Here is a 19001-nt window from a genome sequence, read left to right on the forward strand (position 1 = left end):
TAAATGTCAGGACAGGAATACACATCTCAGTGTTTGAAGTTACAAAATCATAAAACCCACAAAAATTTCAATGCAACCTCCTTTTAATGCATTTCTATACTGTGCTATGCAAAGTGCTGAGATGATAAAGATGAATAAGCCACAATCATTGCTCATAGAGTTTATATTTTTAGGATATTCAGACCCAAGGCATCAGGAATGTTCACATGAGAAACAGATAATCTCCGATAAAGAGCTCTAGAGGGCTAGAGTGCGGTGTTTATATGGTGCTTTCTAAGACTGAGTCAGGGAAGCTGCAGGATTAGTGGTAGAAAAGTCAATTGGCCATGGAATCTAGGGGCAGTGGCACAAAGTCTTGTGGCAGATTTGCCCTTCAACTTACTACCAAAACCAAGGACCGACACCCAAGGTCTCCATTTTCCTTTAGCATCTCCTAGTGTCTACAACCCATTCTTAAACACTTCAAGATGCTATCATTTCCACTGGAAACTCGATCCTGGGTGTTTTGGGTTTTGGTAACACACAGCAAAGCAGCTGTGGAGAAGCAAAAGCCAGAAAATCAGAGGACCTGGATCCAAGATCTGGCTCTGGTATGTGTTAATTTCTTGACATTTTGCTTACTGTACCAATTGTACAATGTCTTTGATCCTCACTTTCTCATCTATAAACTTGGGATAATAATACCTACTTTAGTAGGTACTTGTGAGGACTAAATTATAATTTGTGAAAGACTCTTTGTAAATAATACATTATTATTGAAAAGCAAGGGGAGGGTGTTTATTAACTTTTTTTTTTGGTCTTTGTCTTTGCCTTTTAACTGATGAGTTCTATTTTGAAAGGTTGGTCTAGCCTCAGGTGGAAGCTCCTCCATTCTCTTGAGCAATTTGTCTCCTTGGGACTTTCTAGAAAACTTACTATTTTATTTTAGAGATGGGTTCTTGCTCTGTTGCCCAGGCTGGAGTGAAGTGGCACAGCCATAGCTCACTGCAGCTTCAACCTCCTGGGTTCAAGCGATCTTCCAACCTTAGCCTCCAGAGTAGCTGGGACCACATGTGAGCACTGCCATACCTGGCTAATTTTTTTTAGAGATGCGTTTTACTATGTTGCCCAGGCTGGTCTTGAACTCCTGGCCTCGAGGTCCTCCTGCCTTGGCCTCCCAAAGTGCTGGGATTACAGGTGTGAGCCACTGTACCTAGCCTCTTGGGACTTTTAAAACCTATACATGTTTTGCTGGAGTTGGTGAACTGTGGCTCTGAAAACCTTCAAGATAATGCTTTCCATTTGGTTTCCAATAGGTTATCTGATGATGTCCAGCATTTTTTGAAAAAATTTAAAGGGCCAAAATAGCACATAAGGATAAAGGCTTTTAGGAAATAGAATACACTCATTTCTTAATCCTTTTAAAAAACTTATTTTATAAGAAATAGAGTGGTTCCTACTAGCTTAAAAGCATATTTTGTGTTGATAGTCATGCCTGCTCCAGAGCCTGATGAGCTGAACTAGCTTAACCTGTCCTCTTGGGACAAAGAATCACTGCTCCCCATTAGTAAGTTCCATATATGCAGGATCCTCACCTTGGTCACCGTGATCTCCCTAATTGACAGAACATACAGAGCCTGGTACATAGTAGACTCTTAGTACCAATTTGCTGAGTAAGCAAATCAATCCTCATACATAGGTGATTTCACCAGCACGTTTTTCTGCTGATTCTCCTAGAAAAAGTTCAATAAGAGTTTTGCACAGGAGTACCCTATTTGAGCAAAATATTCTCAAAAGTTGTCAATTGTTTGTTAGATTTGGAGTGAAGCATTGTCAAAGACTGAGAAGATGCTGACTAAACAATTGTCACTGTTGGCAAGTTCCAATCTATTTAGAACATTCTTAATAATTAAATTCTTGGAGGGAATTCTAAAGTAGCGACTGTTTCAAAACTTATTTGCTGGGCGCAATGGCATGCACTGTAGTCGCAGCTACTCGGGGGTTGAGGCACGGGGATCACTTGAGCCTGGACATTCGAGACCAGACTGGGCAACATAGCAAGACCTTGTCCCCAAAATATAAACAAAATAATTCATATTTGGAGTTTGAATGCTACTATATACAGGAAAACACAGGAATTGAAGAAGAGAAAGATGGTGGTGTGGTTAAGAGCACTGGGTTGGGAGATGACAGTGCTGGGTGCAAATCCTAGCCTGCCACTCCTAGTGCAAGGTAGACAACTTCCCTGAGTCTCGGTTTTTCCCATCTGTAAAATGAAGAAAATATCCACTCAGAATTGATGACTATATGTGATGATGCAAATAAAGCATATAGAAACAGTATCAGGCATACAGTAAATGTCCAAAAAAAAAAAAAAACACCTATATTTTATTTTTATTTTTTTCTTTTGTTGAGACGGAGTCTCTCTCTGTCATCCAGGCTGGAGTTCAGTGGTGTGATCTCGGCTCACTGAAACCTCTGCCTCCCGGGTTCAAGTGATTCTCCTGCCTCAGCCTCCCAAGTAGCTGGGATTACAGGCGTCTACCACCACGCCTGGCTAGTTTTTGCATTTCTAGTAGAGACGGAGTGTCACCATGTTGGCCAGGCTGGTCTTGAACTCCTGACCTCAGGTAATCCGCATGCCTTGGCCTCCCAAAGTGCTGGGATTGCAGGTGTGAGCCACTGCACCTGGCCAAAAAACTAGATTTTATAACTCAGACATTACTCCTTTCCCTCTCCAATTTATTAGACTGTCAGGTGTCTGGTAGCAGGAACAGAAGTGGGCTTACTGGGGCCAATTCACATCATGGAAAACTTCATGAAAATTTTCATTAGACATCAAACCCCTGGTGAATCTGTGTGGCTCTAGAAATCCTTTCGTGGAAGGAGAACTAGTCTTCATGAGCTTGTTTTGAGTACATTTCACTCAAGTTAACTTTTGTCAAATCAATAAAGATGATGGGTACATGGACGGGACAGTACTCTGAAAAATCAGGGAGCACCAGAGAGGCTTAGAGCTTTTAATAGAACATCAGCAGTCTTTTGGGGAAATTCTTTCATTTTCTAAAAAAAAAAAAAAAGCCAATCATGAGACCCATGCTGCTCCCAGTATTCCGTAATGCAGTTCTGTGCCTTGGTTTAAGGAGGATCTGAAAGAATGCTAATTGGCTAAATGAGACAAAAGGTCTTATTTGACTCTTAAAATTAACTTCTAATATTAGATGCAGGATTGACTTTGACCACAGATTTTCATCACCCATTAAATTCATTAAAGTGCAAAAACAACAAGCAACAAGAATAACAAAACAAAAGGCAAAAAAACAAAACAAACAAACAAACAAAACACAAACACAAAAAAAGCCAAGGGCAAATTGCATTAAAGCGTTGTAGGTGAAGGACATTTTTGCCAAACAGTAGCCAAATTATCAAATAGCATTTATGATAAAAGTGTTGATAACAAACGAGTTGAACACTAAATGGTATAACTGCTATGGATTTTATAGTTCAGAAGTACAAACAACAGAATCAGAGCTAGACTTCTTAGAACAGAATCTATTTTGTTCAGCTGTCTGGGTGTTTTGAAAGAAGTATTTCTATAGGAAAAAAGAGAAACTTCTCTTCCATCATTGAAAAGTAAGGCTTCCGTTTATGCCTTTCATTCATCTTGGCTTTTTAAAATTATTGTTTCAGGCATTGAATTTGTGTTCCTTTTCTTTGAAAGAATAAAAGAAAACAAGACTGGAATTAAGGTAATCATTAAAAGAAAGATGGAACCCTGCATAATGATGTTTTATAAAATGGCAAAAAAGAAATGTCTGGGAAACAACATATCCCAGCAAGTTAGGAAAACACCATTTTTTCTTTATTAGTATATGAAGAAATAAAAGATGATTATTAAGAAAAACTATTATATGTTATAAATGGCAAACAGTCCTTTCAGCCTGGACATCTGGAGGCTGAAAAGCAGCCCACCTTCTGCTGTGATTTCTGCCAGGTGTTGGTAGCAAATGTCTCTCAATGAGTATAGAAAATAATGACTCCAAGGCACAGAGAACTTGCTCAGGAAGCCAGTGATTTTTTGGAAATATCCAGGAAGAGTAATCTGAAGTCAAATGTCAGTAAAATAACTGATATGAATAATACAAAATAACTTGTAGAAATAAGACAGTGTATCAGCCAACGTTTTCTGTGGATTTTGCTAGTAACATATATATATATATATATATATATTTTGGTGAGGCAGAGTCTCTCTCTCTTGCCCAGGCTGGAGTGCAGTGACTGCAAGCTCCGCCTCCTGGGTTCATGCTATTCTCCTGCCTCAGCCTCCTGAGTAGCTGGGACTACAGGCGTCCACCACTATGCCCGGCTAATTTTTTGTATTTTTAGTAGAGACGGGGTTTCACCGTGTTAGCCAGGATGGTCTCAATCTCCGGACCTCGTGATCCACCCGCCTCGGTCTCCCAAAGTGCAGGGATTACAGGCGTGAGCCACCGCGCCCGGCAGTAACATGTATTATTTTGAAAACCAAGGTATGCTTTACATACAGTAAAACTCATTCTCCTTGTTAAAAAGTGTACAGTTCTGCAAGTTTTCTTTTTTCTATTTCTTTACTTTTTTTTTTTTTTTTTTTTTTTTAAAGACAGGGTCTCACTCTGCCACTCATGCTGGAGTGCAGTGGTGTGATCTTGGCTCATTGCAGCCTTTACCTCCTGGGCTCAAATGATTCTCCCCCCTCACCCTCCTGAGTAGCTGGGACTACAGGCATGTGCTACCATGGCCGGCTAATTTTTTGTATTTTTGTAAAGACAGGGTTTTGCCATGTTGCCCAGGCTGATCTTGAACTCCTGGGGTCAAGGGATCTGCCTGCCTCAGCATCCCAAAGTGCTGGGACTACAGGCATGAGCCACTGCAACCAGCCTGCAAGTGTTTACAAATGTATGCAGCCATGTTTCTCCACATCCTTATCAACACATGCTACTTTTTTTTTTTATAGCCAACCTAGTGGTTGTGAAGTGATATCTTGTGATTAGTTTTTACAAGTTTATTGAGACATAATTTACATACCATAAAACTTAGCCATTTTAAAGTGTATAATGCAATGCTTTTTAATGTATTCAGAGTTGTGCAGGCTTCATAATTTAGATTTAGAACTCATTAATCATCCCCAAAAGAAACCCATACCCACTGGCAGTCACTCCCCATTTTCCCCCAACCTCCCCAATCCTAGGCAACTATTAATATTAACCTATTATATGTCTCTATAGACTTGCCTGTTCTGTACACTTCATATAAATGAAATCATATGTGTCCTTTTGTGACTGGCTTTTTTTCACTTAGCATGATATTTTAGAGTTTCATGTTGTAGCATGTATTGGTACTTTATTTCTTTTTACTGTGTAATATTCCATTGTATGGATATAACATATTTTGCTTATCCATTCATCAGTTGATGGATATTTGGGTTGTTTTCACTTTTTGGTAATTATGAATAATGCTACTTTGAACATTTGTGTACAAGTGTTTGTGGACGTATGTTTTCATTTCTCTTAAGTCTATTCCTAGGAGTGGAATTGCTAGATCATATGGTAACTCTATATTTAATGTTTTGTGGAACTGCCAAACTATTTCCCAAAGTGGATGCACAGTTTTACATTCCTATCAGCAGTATGTAAGGATTCTAATTTCTGTACATCCTCATCAACACTTGTTAGGTTCTGTCTTTTTGATTATACCCATCCTGGTGGGTGTAAAGTATCTTGTTATGGTTTTGATTTATACTTCTTTAATTAATAATGATGTTGAGCATATTTTCTTGTGCTTTTTAGGCATCTGCGTATCTTTTTTGGTGAAATATCTGTTCAGATCTTTAAAATTAGGATACTTGAAGATGCTTGCCTTCCTATTACGGAGCTTTAAGCTTATATCTTGGATACAAGTGCTTCATCAGATATATATGATTTGCAAATATTTTCTTCCAGCCTGTGGTTTTTCTTTTCCTTTTTAATGGTGTTTCCTGAAGAGCAAAAGTTTTAATTTTGATGAAATCTAATTAATCAATTTTCTTGCTTTCATGGATCATGCTTTGGTATTGTATCAAAGAACTCTTTGCCTGGCTAATGGTCATATAGATTTTTTTTTCTGTCCTCTAGAAGTTTGATAGCTTTACCTCTTATACTTAAAACTATAATGCACTTTCAGTTAAATTTTATGTAAAATATGAGGTAAGGATCTAAGTTTATTTTTGGCATATGGAAATCCAATTACTCCAGCACCATTTGTTGAAAAGTCTATTCACATATGTTCTCAGTGTATATTTCCTTATTTCAAATTGCTATATTTTATTTATGTTGCCAAGTATAATAATTTTAGGATTATATTAAACAAAGGATACAAGTGGGAAGTTTGGGATTTATGTAGTTTATAAGAGAGGTTAAAAGTATGATTTTTGGAGTTGCAGAGTCCTGGGTTAAAATCTTAGTTCTACCTATGTGATTTTGGGTAATCTTACCAGCTTTAAGCTTAACTTCTTTATCTGTGAACTGTGGATAATAATAGTACCTCCTTCATAGGCTTTGAACCTATGTATAGGGTTACTGTCAAGATTATAAAGACAAAGGGATGTGAATTGCTGGGTGTGTAGTACATACTCAGTTATCAATGGTTACCACTATTATCTTTGAAAATGTGAAACCCTTGAATCTTACTCTTCATTCATGTTTTTCAATAACGAATACTGAGAGTGTATTCTTGTGATAGGCATTATGACTTGTATTGAGTTAAAAATACATAATCATTTATGTAAAGTAAAGCTCAAGGAAGAGGCTATTTTGTCTCCAGATGCTTTCCTAGAGCCAGTTTTGAAAGGCTGGTGAGAACGTGAGGTGAGTGGCTGCTCAAGATAAAGTAAGTACTACTGAACCAGGCAAAATCTTGACATTGCTCCCAGGTCTGGGTTGTCCTGGTGTCTGTCAGGCTGCAGAGGCAAGACGTAGTTAGACTTGCCTGCCTCCACATGGCTGTCCAGAGGCTATGCTGATTCAATTCCAGGCTACGGCCAGGAGACTAGGGAAAGTTAAGTGGATAAATTCCTCTAGTCCTGGAATGCTGACTTGTCTGTGTCACACCCAATACTGTTGTGGCAGTTGCAGAAAGCAAACACAATGATTAAACACTAGACAATCAGGACTGGAGAAAAACCAGGCAGATGCATGTCACTATCAAAATCTTACCTGGTGCGCCCACCAGACCATCAAGTAAGAGAATACTGCAATCCAGGTAATGGAGCCAAAGAACGTGATGGGAAAAAACTTCCTTGATGACTGAAAGACAACCAGGAAGAGTTGAGAATATTAGTGTTATCCGCTGAGACTGATCTGGAAATCCAAAGCTAAAGCCACCATTGTAGCTATTTCTCTAGCATTTCCTGCATCTTAGTAGGACTGGCAATCAAAAGGCCCTACTCATTCCTGATCAAGCTGGGACAGTAAGATTCTCCCTTGGAAATGCGAAATTGTTAGGAACTGAATGATCCCAGTGCTGATTCCTGAGATGGAAGTCTTGGAGAGAATGTCTGTTCCTGCTATTAGATGTTTAGATTCCCTCTGCTCTTGCCCTTTCTAAAGCCTGGATTTTTGGCCGTTCCTCAATATTAACACCATATTCTCCCTCCTCTTTTTTCTTTCTTTTGCTCCAACGTTTGTCAGAATCAGTTTCTATTGCTTGCAAACCATGAATCCTAACAATCCATATGCCAGGAAACCTATGGGATTAATTCCATTGAACAAGAAATGGGAAGGATCAGCAGGTTTAAAAATAGACTGACTCATCTTACAGTCCCACCAATTATCAAGAAAGCCACACAGAAGAAGCCACTACCACAGCTTTTATAGATTGCAGATGATGACCATTCTCCAGGACACTGGAACCACACATGGACCAGAGTAGACAGAGGCAGAAATGGCCAATTGTACTGATTTCCACTGAGATGGCAGATCAGACATTGCTTTCAAGAATGTTTTCTCTCCTGTTCACCACCCCAAAATACATTATGTTCAATTCTGCTTCTAGAAGTAGACTTTATGCTATCCCAGGCATAAAGTGTGAGCACTTTTAAAGTTTCCTAGAAATAGCCAGAAAAATCAGACACTTAAAATGCACTGTTTCTTACTCAGCCCCACTACAGAGAAATCCAGGCTTGCACTGTAGTGGTGTTCTTTTGATGTCTTTTGTTGAAAAATTGGGGTCCTTTAAAAACACACTCAGACAGCACAATGCTGTCAGAAAGCCTCTTGCCTATTATTGCCAAACACTTTTTATTTCAAAGCTTTCCATGTTGAGAAACAATCCCACTTTTTGCTTTGATAATGCCATCCAATTTTATCTAGAGAAATGAATTTTACAGTTGACTTGTATGAAAGCAATCTCAATTGTTTGAAGGGCTGACCTTGGGCAGTCATATAGAACACATTCTGTCATGACTTTTGAGAGTTCCATTAAAAGGAAAAGATAAACTCATACATGGTAATCTTTTGAATATCAATAATGATGAACACAGTCTCTATTGCTCCAAACCAGGCTTATGTTTTCTTTACTAATTTCAAGTTTTTAATATGTATTTTTTATGATCATTTGCATGGTTCTTTTAAATTTTACCCCATCCATTTCTTTAAATGACTGCTGTTTTGTGGGGCCATTTGTTAGCTGGGATGGTTGGAAGACCAAGCAGGTTTGATTAAATTGGGGAAGGGCATCAGGCCACAGTGAGTAGCCAAAACGTTATCCTCAAATACTTTTCCCTGCCCCTTTTAGAAGAAAATATTTTGGACAAGGACTCAGACCCCTCCTGGGGACCTAAGCACTTTAATGGGTAATGGGGAAAAAAAAGTAATTTTTTAAAAGTGGAGTTGGAGACCTTCACTTCTTTTTCCCCCCTGAGACAGAGTTTTACTGTCACCCAGGCTGGAGTGCAGTGGCGTGATCTTGGCCTACTGCAACCTCTGCCTCCTGGGTTCAACCAATTTTCCTGCCTTAGCCTCCTGAGTAGCTGGGATTACAGGGACCCGCCACCACACCGTTAATTTTTTTATTTTTAGTAAAGGCAGGGTTTCACTATGTTGGCCAGGCTGGTTTCAAAATCCTGACCTCAGCCTCCCAGAGTGCTACGATTACAGGTGTGAGCCACCACACCCAGCCATTAGATCTTCATTTATGAAAGCATTTTTTTTTCTTTTTTTAAAGCTAGGATTCAGCTGGATTCTGGAGACTGAATTCCCTGAGCCAGTGCTAAGAGATCAAGTTTTCCAAGTCATTCAGCTTATTAAATTTCCCATCCTTTGCATCTGGTCACAGTCACTGTTTCAGGATCCTACGTACAATGAGGGTTTCATCTTCCATGGCTGTGCTCTGTTACAGGAAAGAGAAGAGCACTCTTGCCATGTGGGGTCACATGTGTGATTCGAGCCCCAACCAACGCTTGATTCTGGGCAATGTATGAGGATAATGAAAACCTTTCTACATGCTTTAAGGTGTGGCATAAGTACTGGATGTCCCAGGAGAGTCCTCATTTCATAGATTGCTCGTTTTCTAGGTTAGCTGATTTACTAAATGTGTAATTATTATTTTAACTTTGTACCTCTGCCTGTTTGTTCTTTGAGATAACTTCACAAGTCAGAATCAAATCATTTGAACATATTTCTCATCTGAAAAATATCATAACTGAGCTACAGAAAATTCCTAGCCATAAGGTAGAAAGCGAGGTATCAGACAAGGAATTAAAGGAACTAAATTCAAATGAACATACTAGTGACAACCTCTCTAAATTAATATTTGATGCTCAGCCTCTCTAAATTAATATTTGATGACAACCTCTCTAAATATCTGGCTCATAATTAAGCCAATTAGTAATTAATGGGCATCAAAACATACCCAATGTTGCATTAGGGGCTCAATGAAAAAGGCTAAAAATAAAATTTCTTTGTGAATTTTCAGAGTCTTCATCATAAGCTAGAGGTAGATAAAGTCTGAGAACTTACTCTGTATCCAGATCCTGAACTAGAGATAAAATCGAAACTAGGTCTGCCTGACTGTACCGCATGTGCTCCCAATATCTAGGTTATACTGACTCTTTCCTAAAGAAAAACAGGGCCAATAATGCTCAAAATATACTCCGCCATAGACATAACGATCATGATCATGATCATCATACCAGGCTCTGCTCTGAATGTCAGAAAATAAAAAAAGCATCAGGGAAGTAGAAACTAGCATTCCAGCTGTATGGCCATCTGCCTTGCCCAACCTCCCATGTTGTTCCTGCTTTGGAAGTATCAACCTTCCATGCATCAGCAGTTGGGCTAAGTGTTTCCCAACTGTCAAACTACTTTACCATTTCCATTCTCACAACCCAGGTAATCACTTCTTTCATTTTTCTTGGACCATTCTGTTTACTTGGACAGCGTGGTCTCATTCCAGACATCTCTGCTCAGTAGCAACTGTACAGTCATTTAGTTACCAGTGTCATTGGAAGGAAGAAAATAGCCCTTGGAGCCAAGGTCTAACATGACAATTTATGGTTATAGTAATGGGGGTTCATCCTGACATCTGCTGGGATGGACCTCATACTAATTAGCAAATAAGCAAATTGCATCCACGTGCTGGCCATTTTGTTCCCATGTTGTGGTTTACTTATATAATTGACAGTGGATGCTCTCATTAGAAGGTTTTAATGGAATACTATGCAGCCATATGGAATACTATGCAGCCATATGGAATACTATGCAGCCATAAAAAAGGATGAGTTTGCGTCCTCTTGTAGGACATGGATGCAGCTGGAAAACCATCATTCTTAGCAAACTATACAAACCAGAAAACCAAAATACCGCATTTTTTTCACTCATAGGTGGGAACTGAACCATGAAGATCACTTGACTCGGGAGGGGAACATCACGCACTGGGGCTATCATGGGGAGGGGGGAAGGGGGGAGGAGGGAGGGATTGCATTGGGGAGTTATAACATGAATATAAATGATGAATGATGGGTGCCTGACGAGTTATGGGGTGCAGCACACCAACATGGCAAATAAGTATACATTATGTAAAACCCTGCACGTTTATGCACATGTACCCTAGAACTTAAAGTATAATAAAATAAAACTAAAAAAAAAAAAAAAAAAAAAGGTTTTTAGTACATCAGAGTGATATCAGCTTGGCTTGGAAAAAGTTGCTGGACATTAGCTGGTTGTACAAATTAGCTATATCCTTACTGATTTAAATTCAACAAATATTCACTAAGCATCTACTCTGTGTAAGGTTCTGGGACATATATTTAATGAAGATCCCCCCAATCCTACTGAAGATTAAAAGTGTGGTCTCTGGATTAATATGACTGGTATTGAAATCTCTGCTCACAAATTAACAGCAATGTGACCTGAGACAAATTATTTAATTTCTTTAAGCTTAGGCTTCTTCATCTGTAAAATGGGAGAAATAACAATCTAGTTGTTTTGAGGACTTCATGTACATAAAATGTCTACCAAAGTACCTCGCACATAAGTGCTCAGATAATTATACTTGTTATTAGACAATACAGTCATGCCCTGGTATCCATGAGGGATTACTTCCACTGCCCCTGAGGATACCAAAATCTGCAGATGCCCAAATCCATTATATGAAATGGAATATTTACATATAACCTTTGTGCATCATCCCATATACTTTATTTAGTTATGAGACAGAGTTTCGCTCTTGTCGCCCAGGCTGGAGTGCAACGGTGCAATCTTGGCTCACTGCAACCTCCGCCTTGTGGGTTCAAGTGATTCTCCTACCTCAGCCTCCCGAGTAGCTGGGATTATAGGCAGGCATGTACCACCATGCCCAGCTAATTTTTTGTATTTTTAGTAGAGACAGGGTTTCTCCATGTTGGTCAGGCTGGTCTTGAACTCCTGACCTGAGGTGATAAGCCTGCCTTGGCCTCCCAAAGTGCTGGGACTACAGGTGTGAGCCACTGCACCTGACCCCCATATATTTTAAATCAGCTCTAAATTACTTATGAGGCCTAATAAAGTGTAAATGCTATGTAAACAGTTGTTAAATTGTATTGTTTTTATCTGTATCTTTTTACTGTTGTATTAAAATTTTTTTCCTGAATATTTTCAATCTGTGATTGTTTGAATGCAGAACCTGCAGATATGAAGAATCGACTGTATTATTCTCATTTTAGTTTTTAAGAGATAAAGAAACTGATACTTGGGGAAGTGAACGTGACTGTGAAGACCTGGACTAGAGTCTTGGCTTTGCCTCTTTCTAGCTGGGTGTGCTTGAATGAGTCACCACACCTCTATGAGTCTCAATTACTTTATCCTTGTTAGACCTTGCTTGGCTCATAGTAGACACTCAATAAATACTTGATGAATGAATGAATAATAGAAATTGCAAACACCTAGCTGGGTTCTCAGGTTCCTTCCTAGTTCTAATGGGTCATGTTTTCATATCTTATTAGATGCATTCTTGTTTTGCAGGAGTATCTATCCTAGTCATGAGAGAAGATAACTTTTTGAATCTTTATTTTGTTTATTTTCAATTTTCATCAAAGACTTAATCCTCATTGAGGTTTATATTTTAGTTCTTTTACTTTGGAAACAAAGCCATTAATTTGAGAAAACGGTAAGTGTGAAGTCCATATTATGTAAGCTGAAATTATGCACCGTTCAACAAATACTGTCATACAATTTGCATATAAAGCAGAAATAAAAGCTAGTGGGAGTACTATATACTCTGAAACTATATACACTAAAAAATCATGTTTTCCTTGTAAATACTGTCAAAGTTAGGTATGTTCATCTCCTTGGCTAAACAAAATCCATGGAAGAGGCAGAGCTGCCAGGCCCTAAGGAGGAGCAAATAGGTATTAATAATTTTTCCTCTCTCTTTCCTCTCCCTATATATTTTCTCAAGAGGTCCTTGTGGAAGCACATGAGTTCTATGGGGGTTTGCAAAAATGGGCACAATACGTTGCCGCTCCTCTCATCAAGAGGTAAGGTCTGTTTTTCCACCCTTTGAATCTGGGCTGGCCTTATGACTTGCTTTGACCAATAGAATGTATTGGAAGTGACAGCGTGCAACTAGATCTCAAGAGGGCTTTGTAGCTTTCATGCTTGCTACTCTTGGCACTTTGCCATTATGTGAATAAGTCCAGGCTAGCCTATTTTGGGATAACAGACTATATGGAGCAGAGACAAGCTGTTCCAGCTCCAATAGCCTGTGCCTCCCAGTTCCCAGCCATTGTTAAGTGAGCACCACTAAGACCAGCAGATGAACTGTCCAGCTGAGGATAGCCCAAATTGCCAATTCACAGAATTATGGACTAAAAACATGTCTTGTTTTAAGTCACCAGGTTGGGGTGGTATGTTACACAGCAAAAGATAACTGATACAAGGTGAAATCTAACAAAAATCTTCTAACAAAGCATGATCACTTATTGGCTTTTGTGTCAACTGGCATGGTTTCTTTCATTTGGCATATTGTATATGCAGAATACACCCATATGTCTTCCAAGCCAATATGCTTTGAGAATAAACTGGGACTGTCCTGGGTAAACTGGGATGTACGATCACCTTAAACGTGCAGTAGCTTATTGATGGTTATCTCATTATGCTTTCCTTAATCACAGAATGTCATGGCTGAGAGGGAATCTAGAAATCTTCCAACCCTTTATTCACAGAGGAGAAAAAATGGGGTCCAGAGTTGAGAAGTGCTTTTCCTAATGTACAGTTAATCAGTTGGTGGGGGAAAACCCATTACAGTCAATGTGGTAGAAAGAAAATGATCTGGAGTCAGGGGACTTGGGTTCAAATCCAGCTTCTCTCATTAATACAGCTGTACAGTCTTGCTCCATGGTTATATGTGGCCATGTCTGGTTTCCTTTACTAAACTTAGAGTGCCTTAACAATAGAAATTGTAAATTTTGTGTCTTTATATCTCTTTTTTTAAAAAAATATACTTTAAGTTCTTGGGTACATGTGCAGAATGTGTAGCTTTGTTACATAGGTATACACGTGCCATGGTGGTTTGCTGCACCCATCAACCCGTCACCTACATTAGGTATTTCTCCTAATACTATCCCTCCCCTAGCCCCCTACCCTGTGACAGGCCCCAGTGTGTGATGATCCCCTCCCTGAGTCCATGTTATCTCATTGTTCCACTCCCACTTATGAGTGAGAATATGCAGTGTTTGGTTTTCTGTTCCTGTGTTAGTTTGCTGAGAATGATAGTTTCCAACTTCATCCATGTCCCTTCAAAGGATATGAACGCATCCTTTTTTTGTGGCTGCATAGTATTCCATGGTGTATATGTGCCATATTTTCTTTATCCAGTCTATCACTGATGGACATTTGGGTTGGTTCCAAGTCTTTGCTATTGTGAATAGTGCCACAATAAACATACATGCGCATGTGTCTTTATAGTAGAATGATTTATAATACTTTGGGTATATACCCAGTAATGAGATTGCTGGGTCAAATGGTATTTCTAGTTCTAGATCCTTGAGGAATCACCACACTGTCTTCCATAATGGTTGAAGTAATTTACACTCCCACCAACAGTGTAAAAGTGTTCCTATTTCTCCACATCCTCCCCAGCATGTTGTTTCCTGACTTTTGAATGATCACCATTCTAACTGGTATGAGATGGTATCTCATTGTGGTTGTGATTTGCATTTCTCTAATGACCAGTGATGATGAGCTTTTTTTCATGTTTGTTGGCTGCATAAATGTCTTCTTTTGAGAAGTGTCTATTCATATCCTTCACCCACTTTTTGATGGGGTTGTTTTTTCTTGTAAATTTGTTTAAGTTTGTAGATTCCGGATCTTAGACCTTTGTTAGATGGATAGATTGCAAAATTTTTCTCCCATTCTGTAGGTTGCCTGTTCACTCTGATGGTAGTTTTATTTTATTTTTCCTGTGCAGAAGCTCTTTAGTTTAATTAGATCCCATCTGTCTATTTTGGCTTTTGTTGCCATTGCTTTTGGTGTTTTAGTCATGAAGTCTTTGCCAGTGCCTATGTCCAGAATGGTATTGCCTAGGTTTATCTTCTAAGATTTTTATGGTTTTAGGTTTTATGGTTGAGTCTTTAATCCATCTTGAGTTAATTTTTGTACAAGGTGTAAGGAAAGGGTCCAGTTTAAGTTTTCTGCATATGGCTAGGCAATTTTCCCAACACCATTGAGTAAATAGGGAATCCTTTCCCCATTGCTTGTTTTTGTCAGGTTTGTCAAAGATCAAATGGTTGTAGATGTGTGGTGTTATTTCTGAGGCCTCTGTTCTGTTCCATTGGTCTATATATCTATTTTGGTACCAGTACCATACTGTTTTGGTTACTGTAGCCTTCTAGTATAGTTTGAAGTCAGGTAGCATAATGCCTCCAGCTTTGTTCTTTTTGCTTAGGATTGTCTTGGCTATACGGGCTCTTTTTCGGTTCCATAGGAAGTTTAAAGTAGTTTTTTCCAATTCTGTGAAGAAAGTCAATGGTAGCTGGATGGGGATAGCATTGAATCTATAAATTACTTTGGGCAGTATAGCCATTTTCATGATATTGATTCTTCCTATCCATGAGCATGGCATGTTTTTCCATTTATTTGTGTCCTCTTATTTCCTTGAGCAGTGGTTTGTAGTTCTCCTTGAAGAGGTCCTTCACATCCCTTGTAAGTTGTATTCTTAGGCATTTTATTCTCTTTATAGCAGTTGTGAATGAGAGCTCACTCATGATTTGGCTCTCTGTTATTGGTGTATATGAATGCTTGTGGTTTTTGCACATTGATATTGTATCCTGAGACTGCTGAAGTTGCTTATCAGCTTAAGGAGATTTTGGGCTGGGACAATTGGGTTTTCTAAATATACAACAATGCAATCTGCAAACAGAGACAATTTGACTTCCTCTTTTCCTAATTGAGTACCCTTTGCTTCTTTCTCTTGACTGATTGCCCTGGCCAGAACTTCCAGTACTATGCTCAATAGGAGTGATGAGAGAGGGCATCCTTGTCTTGTGTCGGTTTTCAAAGGGAATGCTTCCAGTTCTTGCCCATTCAGTATGATATTGGCTTGGGTTTGTCATAAATAGCTCTTATTATTTTAAGATACATTCCATCAATACCTAGTTTGAGAGTTTTTAGCATGAAGGGGTGTTGAATTTTGTCGAAGGCCTTTTCTGCATCTATTGAGATAATCATGTGGTTTTTATCATTGGTTCTGTTTATGTGATGGATTATATTTATTGATTTGCTTATGTTGAGCCAGCCTTGCATCCCAGGGATGAAGCCGACTTGATCATGGTGCATAAGCTTTTCGATGTGCTGCTGGATTTGGTTTGCCAGTATTTTATTGAGGATTTTTGCATCAATGTTCATCAGGGATATTGGCCTGAAATTTTCTTTTTTGTTCTGTCTCTGCCAGGTTTTGGTATCAGGATGATACTGGCCTTGTAAAAAGAGTTAGGGCAGATTCCCTCTTTTTCTATTGTTTTGAATAGTTTCAGAAGGAATGGTACCAGCTTCTCTTTGTACCTCTGGTAGAATTTGGCTGTGAATCCATCTGGTCCTGGACTTTTTTTGGTTGGTAGGCTATTAATTACTGCCTCAATTTCAGAACTTGTTATTGATCTATTCAGGGATTTGACTTCTTCCTGGTTTAGTCTTGGGAAGGGTGTATGTGTCCAGGATTTTATCCATTTCTTCTAGACTTTCTAGTTTATTCGCATAGAGGTGTTTATAGTATACTCTGATGGTAGTATTTCCTTGGGATTGGTGGTGATATCCCCCTTATCATTTTTTATTGTACTCATTTGATTCTTCTCTTTTCTTCTTTATTAATCTGGCTAGCAGTCTATCAATTTGGTTGATCTTTTGAAAAAAACAGCTCCTGGATTCATGGAATTTTTTTTTTTTGAAGGGTTTTTCATGTCTCTATTTCCTTCAGTTCTGCTCTGATCTTAGTTTTTTCTTGTCTTCTGCTAGCTTTTGAATGTGTTTGCTCTTGCTTCTCTAGTTCTTTTAATTTTGATATTAGAGTGTCAATTTTAGATCTTTTCTGCTTTCTCCTGTGGGCATTTAGTGCTATAAATTTCCCTCTACATAGTGCTTTAAATGTGTCCCAGAGATTCTGGTATGTTGTGTCTTTGTTCTCATTGATCTCAAAGAACATCTTTATTTCTGTCTTCGTTTCGTTATGTACCCAGTAGTCATTCAGGAGCAAGTTGTTCAGTTGCCATGTAGTTGTGCAGTCTTGACTGAGTTTCTTAGTCCTGAGTTCTAGTTTGATTGCACTGTGGTCTGAGAGACTGTTATGATTTCCATTCTTTTGCATTTGCTGAGTGTTTTACTTCCAACTATGTGGTCAATTTTAGAATAAGTGAGATGAGGTGCTGAGAAGAATGTATATTCTGCTGATTTGGGGTGGTGGAGAGTTCTGTGGATGTTTATTAGGTTCACTTGGTCTAGAGCTGAGTTCAAGTCCTGAAATATCCTTGTTAATTTTCTGTCTCGATCTGTATAATATTGACAGTGGGGTATTAAATCTCCCATTATTATTGTGTGGGAGTGTAAGTCTCTTTGTAGGTCTCTAAGAGCTTGCTTTATGAACCTGGGTGCTCCTGTATTGGGTGCATATATGTTTAGGATAGTTAACTCTTCTTGTTGCATTGTTCCCTTTACCATTATGTAATTCCCTTCTTTGTCTCTTTTGGTCTTTGTTGGTTTAAAGTCTGTTTTGTCAGAGACTAGGATTGCAACCCCTGTTTTTTTGTTGTTTGTTTGTTTTCCGTTTGCTTGGTAAATATTCCTCCGTCTCTTTATTTTAAGCCTATGTTTGTCTTTGCGTGTGAGATGGGTCTCCTGAATACAGCACACTGATGGGTCTTGACTCTTTATCCAATTTGCCAGTCTGTGTCTTTTAATTAGGGCATTTATCACATTTACATTTAAGGTTAATATTATTATGTTTGAATTTGATCCTGTCATTATAATGCTAGCTAGTTATTTTGCCTGTTGATGCAGTTTCTTCGTAGTGTCGATGTTCTTTACAATTTGGTATGTTTTTGCAGTAGCTGGTTCCAGTTGTTCCTTTCCATGTTTAGTGCTTCATTCAGGAGCTCCTGTAAGACAGGCCTGGTGGTGACAAAAATCTCTCAGCATTTGCTTGTATGTAAAGTGGAGATTTTATTTCTCCTTTGCTTATGAAACTTAGTTTGCCTGGAAATGAAATTCTGGCTTGAAAATTCTGTAAGAATGTTGAATATTGGTCCCCACTCTCTAGCTTGTAAGGTTTCTGCAGAGAGATCTGTTGTTATTTTGATGAGCTTCCCTTTGTGGGTAACCTGACCTTTCTCTCTGGCTGCCCTTAACACTTTTTCCTTCATTTCAACCTTGGTGAATCTGGTGATTATATATCTTGGGGTTGCTCTTCTCAAGGGGTATCTTTATGGTGTTCTCTGTATTTCCTGAATTTGAATATTGGCCTGTCTTGCTAGGTTGGGGAAGTTCTCCTGGATAATACCCTGAAAAATGTTTTCCAGCTTGATTCCATTCTCTCCATCACTTTCAGGTATACCAATCAAACGTGGATTTGATCTCTTCACATAGTCCCATATTTCTTGGAGGCTTTGTTCGATCCTTTTCATTCTTGTTTTCTCTAATCTTGTCTTCTCACTTTATTTCATTAAGTTGATCTATCACTCTCTGATATCCTTTCTTCTGCTTGATCGATTCGGCTATTGATAGTTGTGTATGCTTCACAGAGTTCTTGTGCTGTGTTTTTCAGCTCCATTGGGTCATTTATGTTCTTCTCTAAACTGGTTATTCTAGTTAGCAATTTGTCTATCCTTTTTTCAAGGTTCTTAGCTTCCTTGGATTGGGTTAGAACATGCTCCTTTAGCTCGGAGGAGTTTGTTATTACCAATCTTCTGAAGCCTACTTCTGTCAATTCATCAAACTCATTCTCCATCCATTTTTGTTCCATTGCTGGTGAGGAGTTGTGATCCT

At 38.8% G+C, this 19001-nt stretch overlaps 1 protein-coding gene and 1 long non-coding RNA gene across 4 annotated transcripts in view; one reads left to right on the top strand and one right to left on the bottom strand.

The window, feature by feature from the left end:
• SLC24A2 (solute carrier family 24 member 2) overlaps window positions 1–19001 on the bottom strand; it is a 271049-nt gene that overhangs the window by 13498 nt on the left and 238550 nt on the right. For all 3 annotated transcript variants that reach the window (XM_017890099.1, XM_017890101.1, XM_017890100.1), the window contains one exon: window positions 7209–7298. In XM_017890099.1, the coding sequence (XP_017745588.1) occupies window positions 7209–7298 (90 nt within the window). The remainder of the gene's footprint in view (window positions 1–7208; window positions 7299–19001) is intronic.
• LOC108540847 (uncharacterized) overlaps window positions 1–19001 on the top strand; it is a 45002-nt gene that overhangs the window by 8335 nt on the left and 17666 nt on the right. The window lies entirely within an intron of this gene.

This window comes from Rhinopithecus bieti, unplaced genomic scaffold (genome assembly GCF_001698545.2).
Source record: "Rhinopithecus bieti isolate Rb0 unplaced genomic scaffold, ASM169854v2 scaffold_17667, whole genome shotgun sequence".
NCBI lineage: Eukaryota > Metazoa > Chordata > Mammalia > Primates > Cercopithecidae > Rhinopithecus > Rhinopithecus bieti.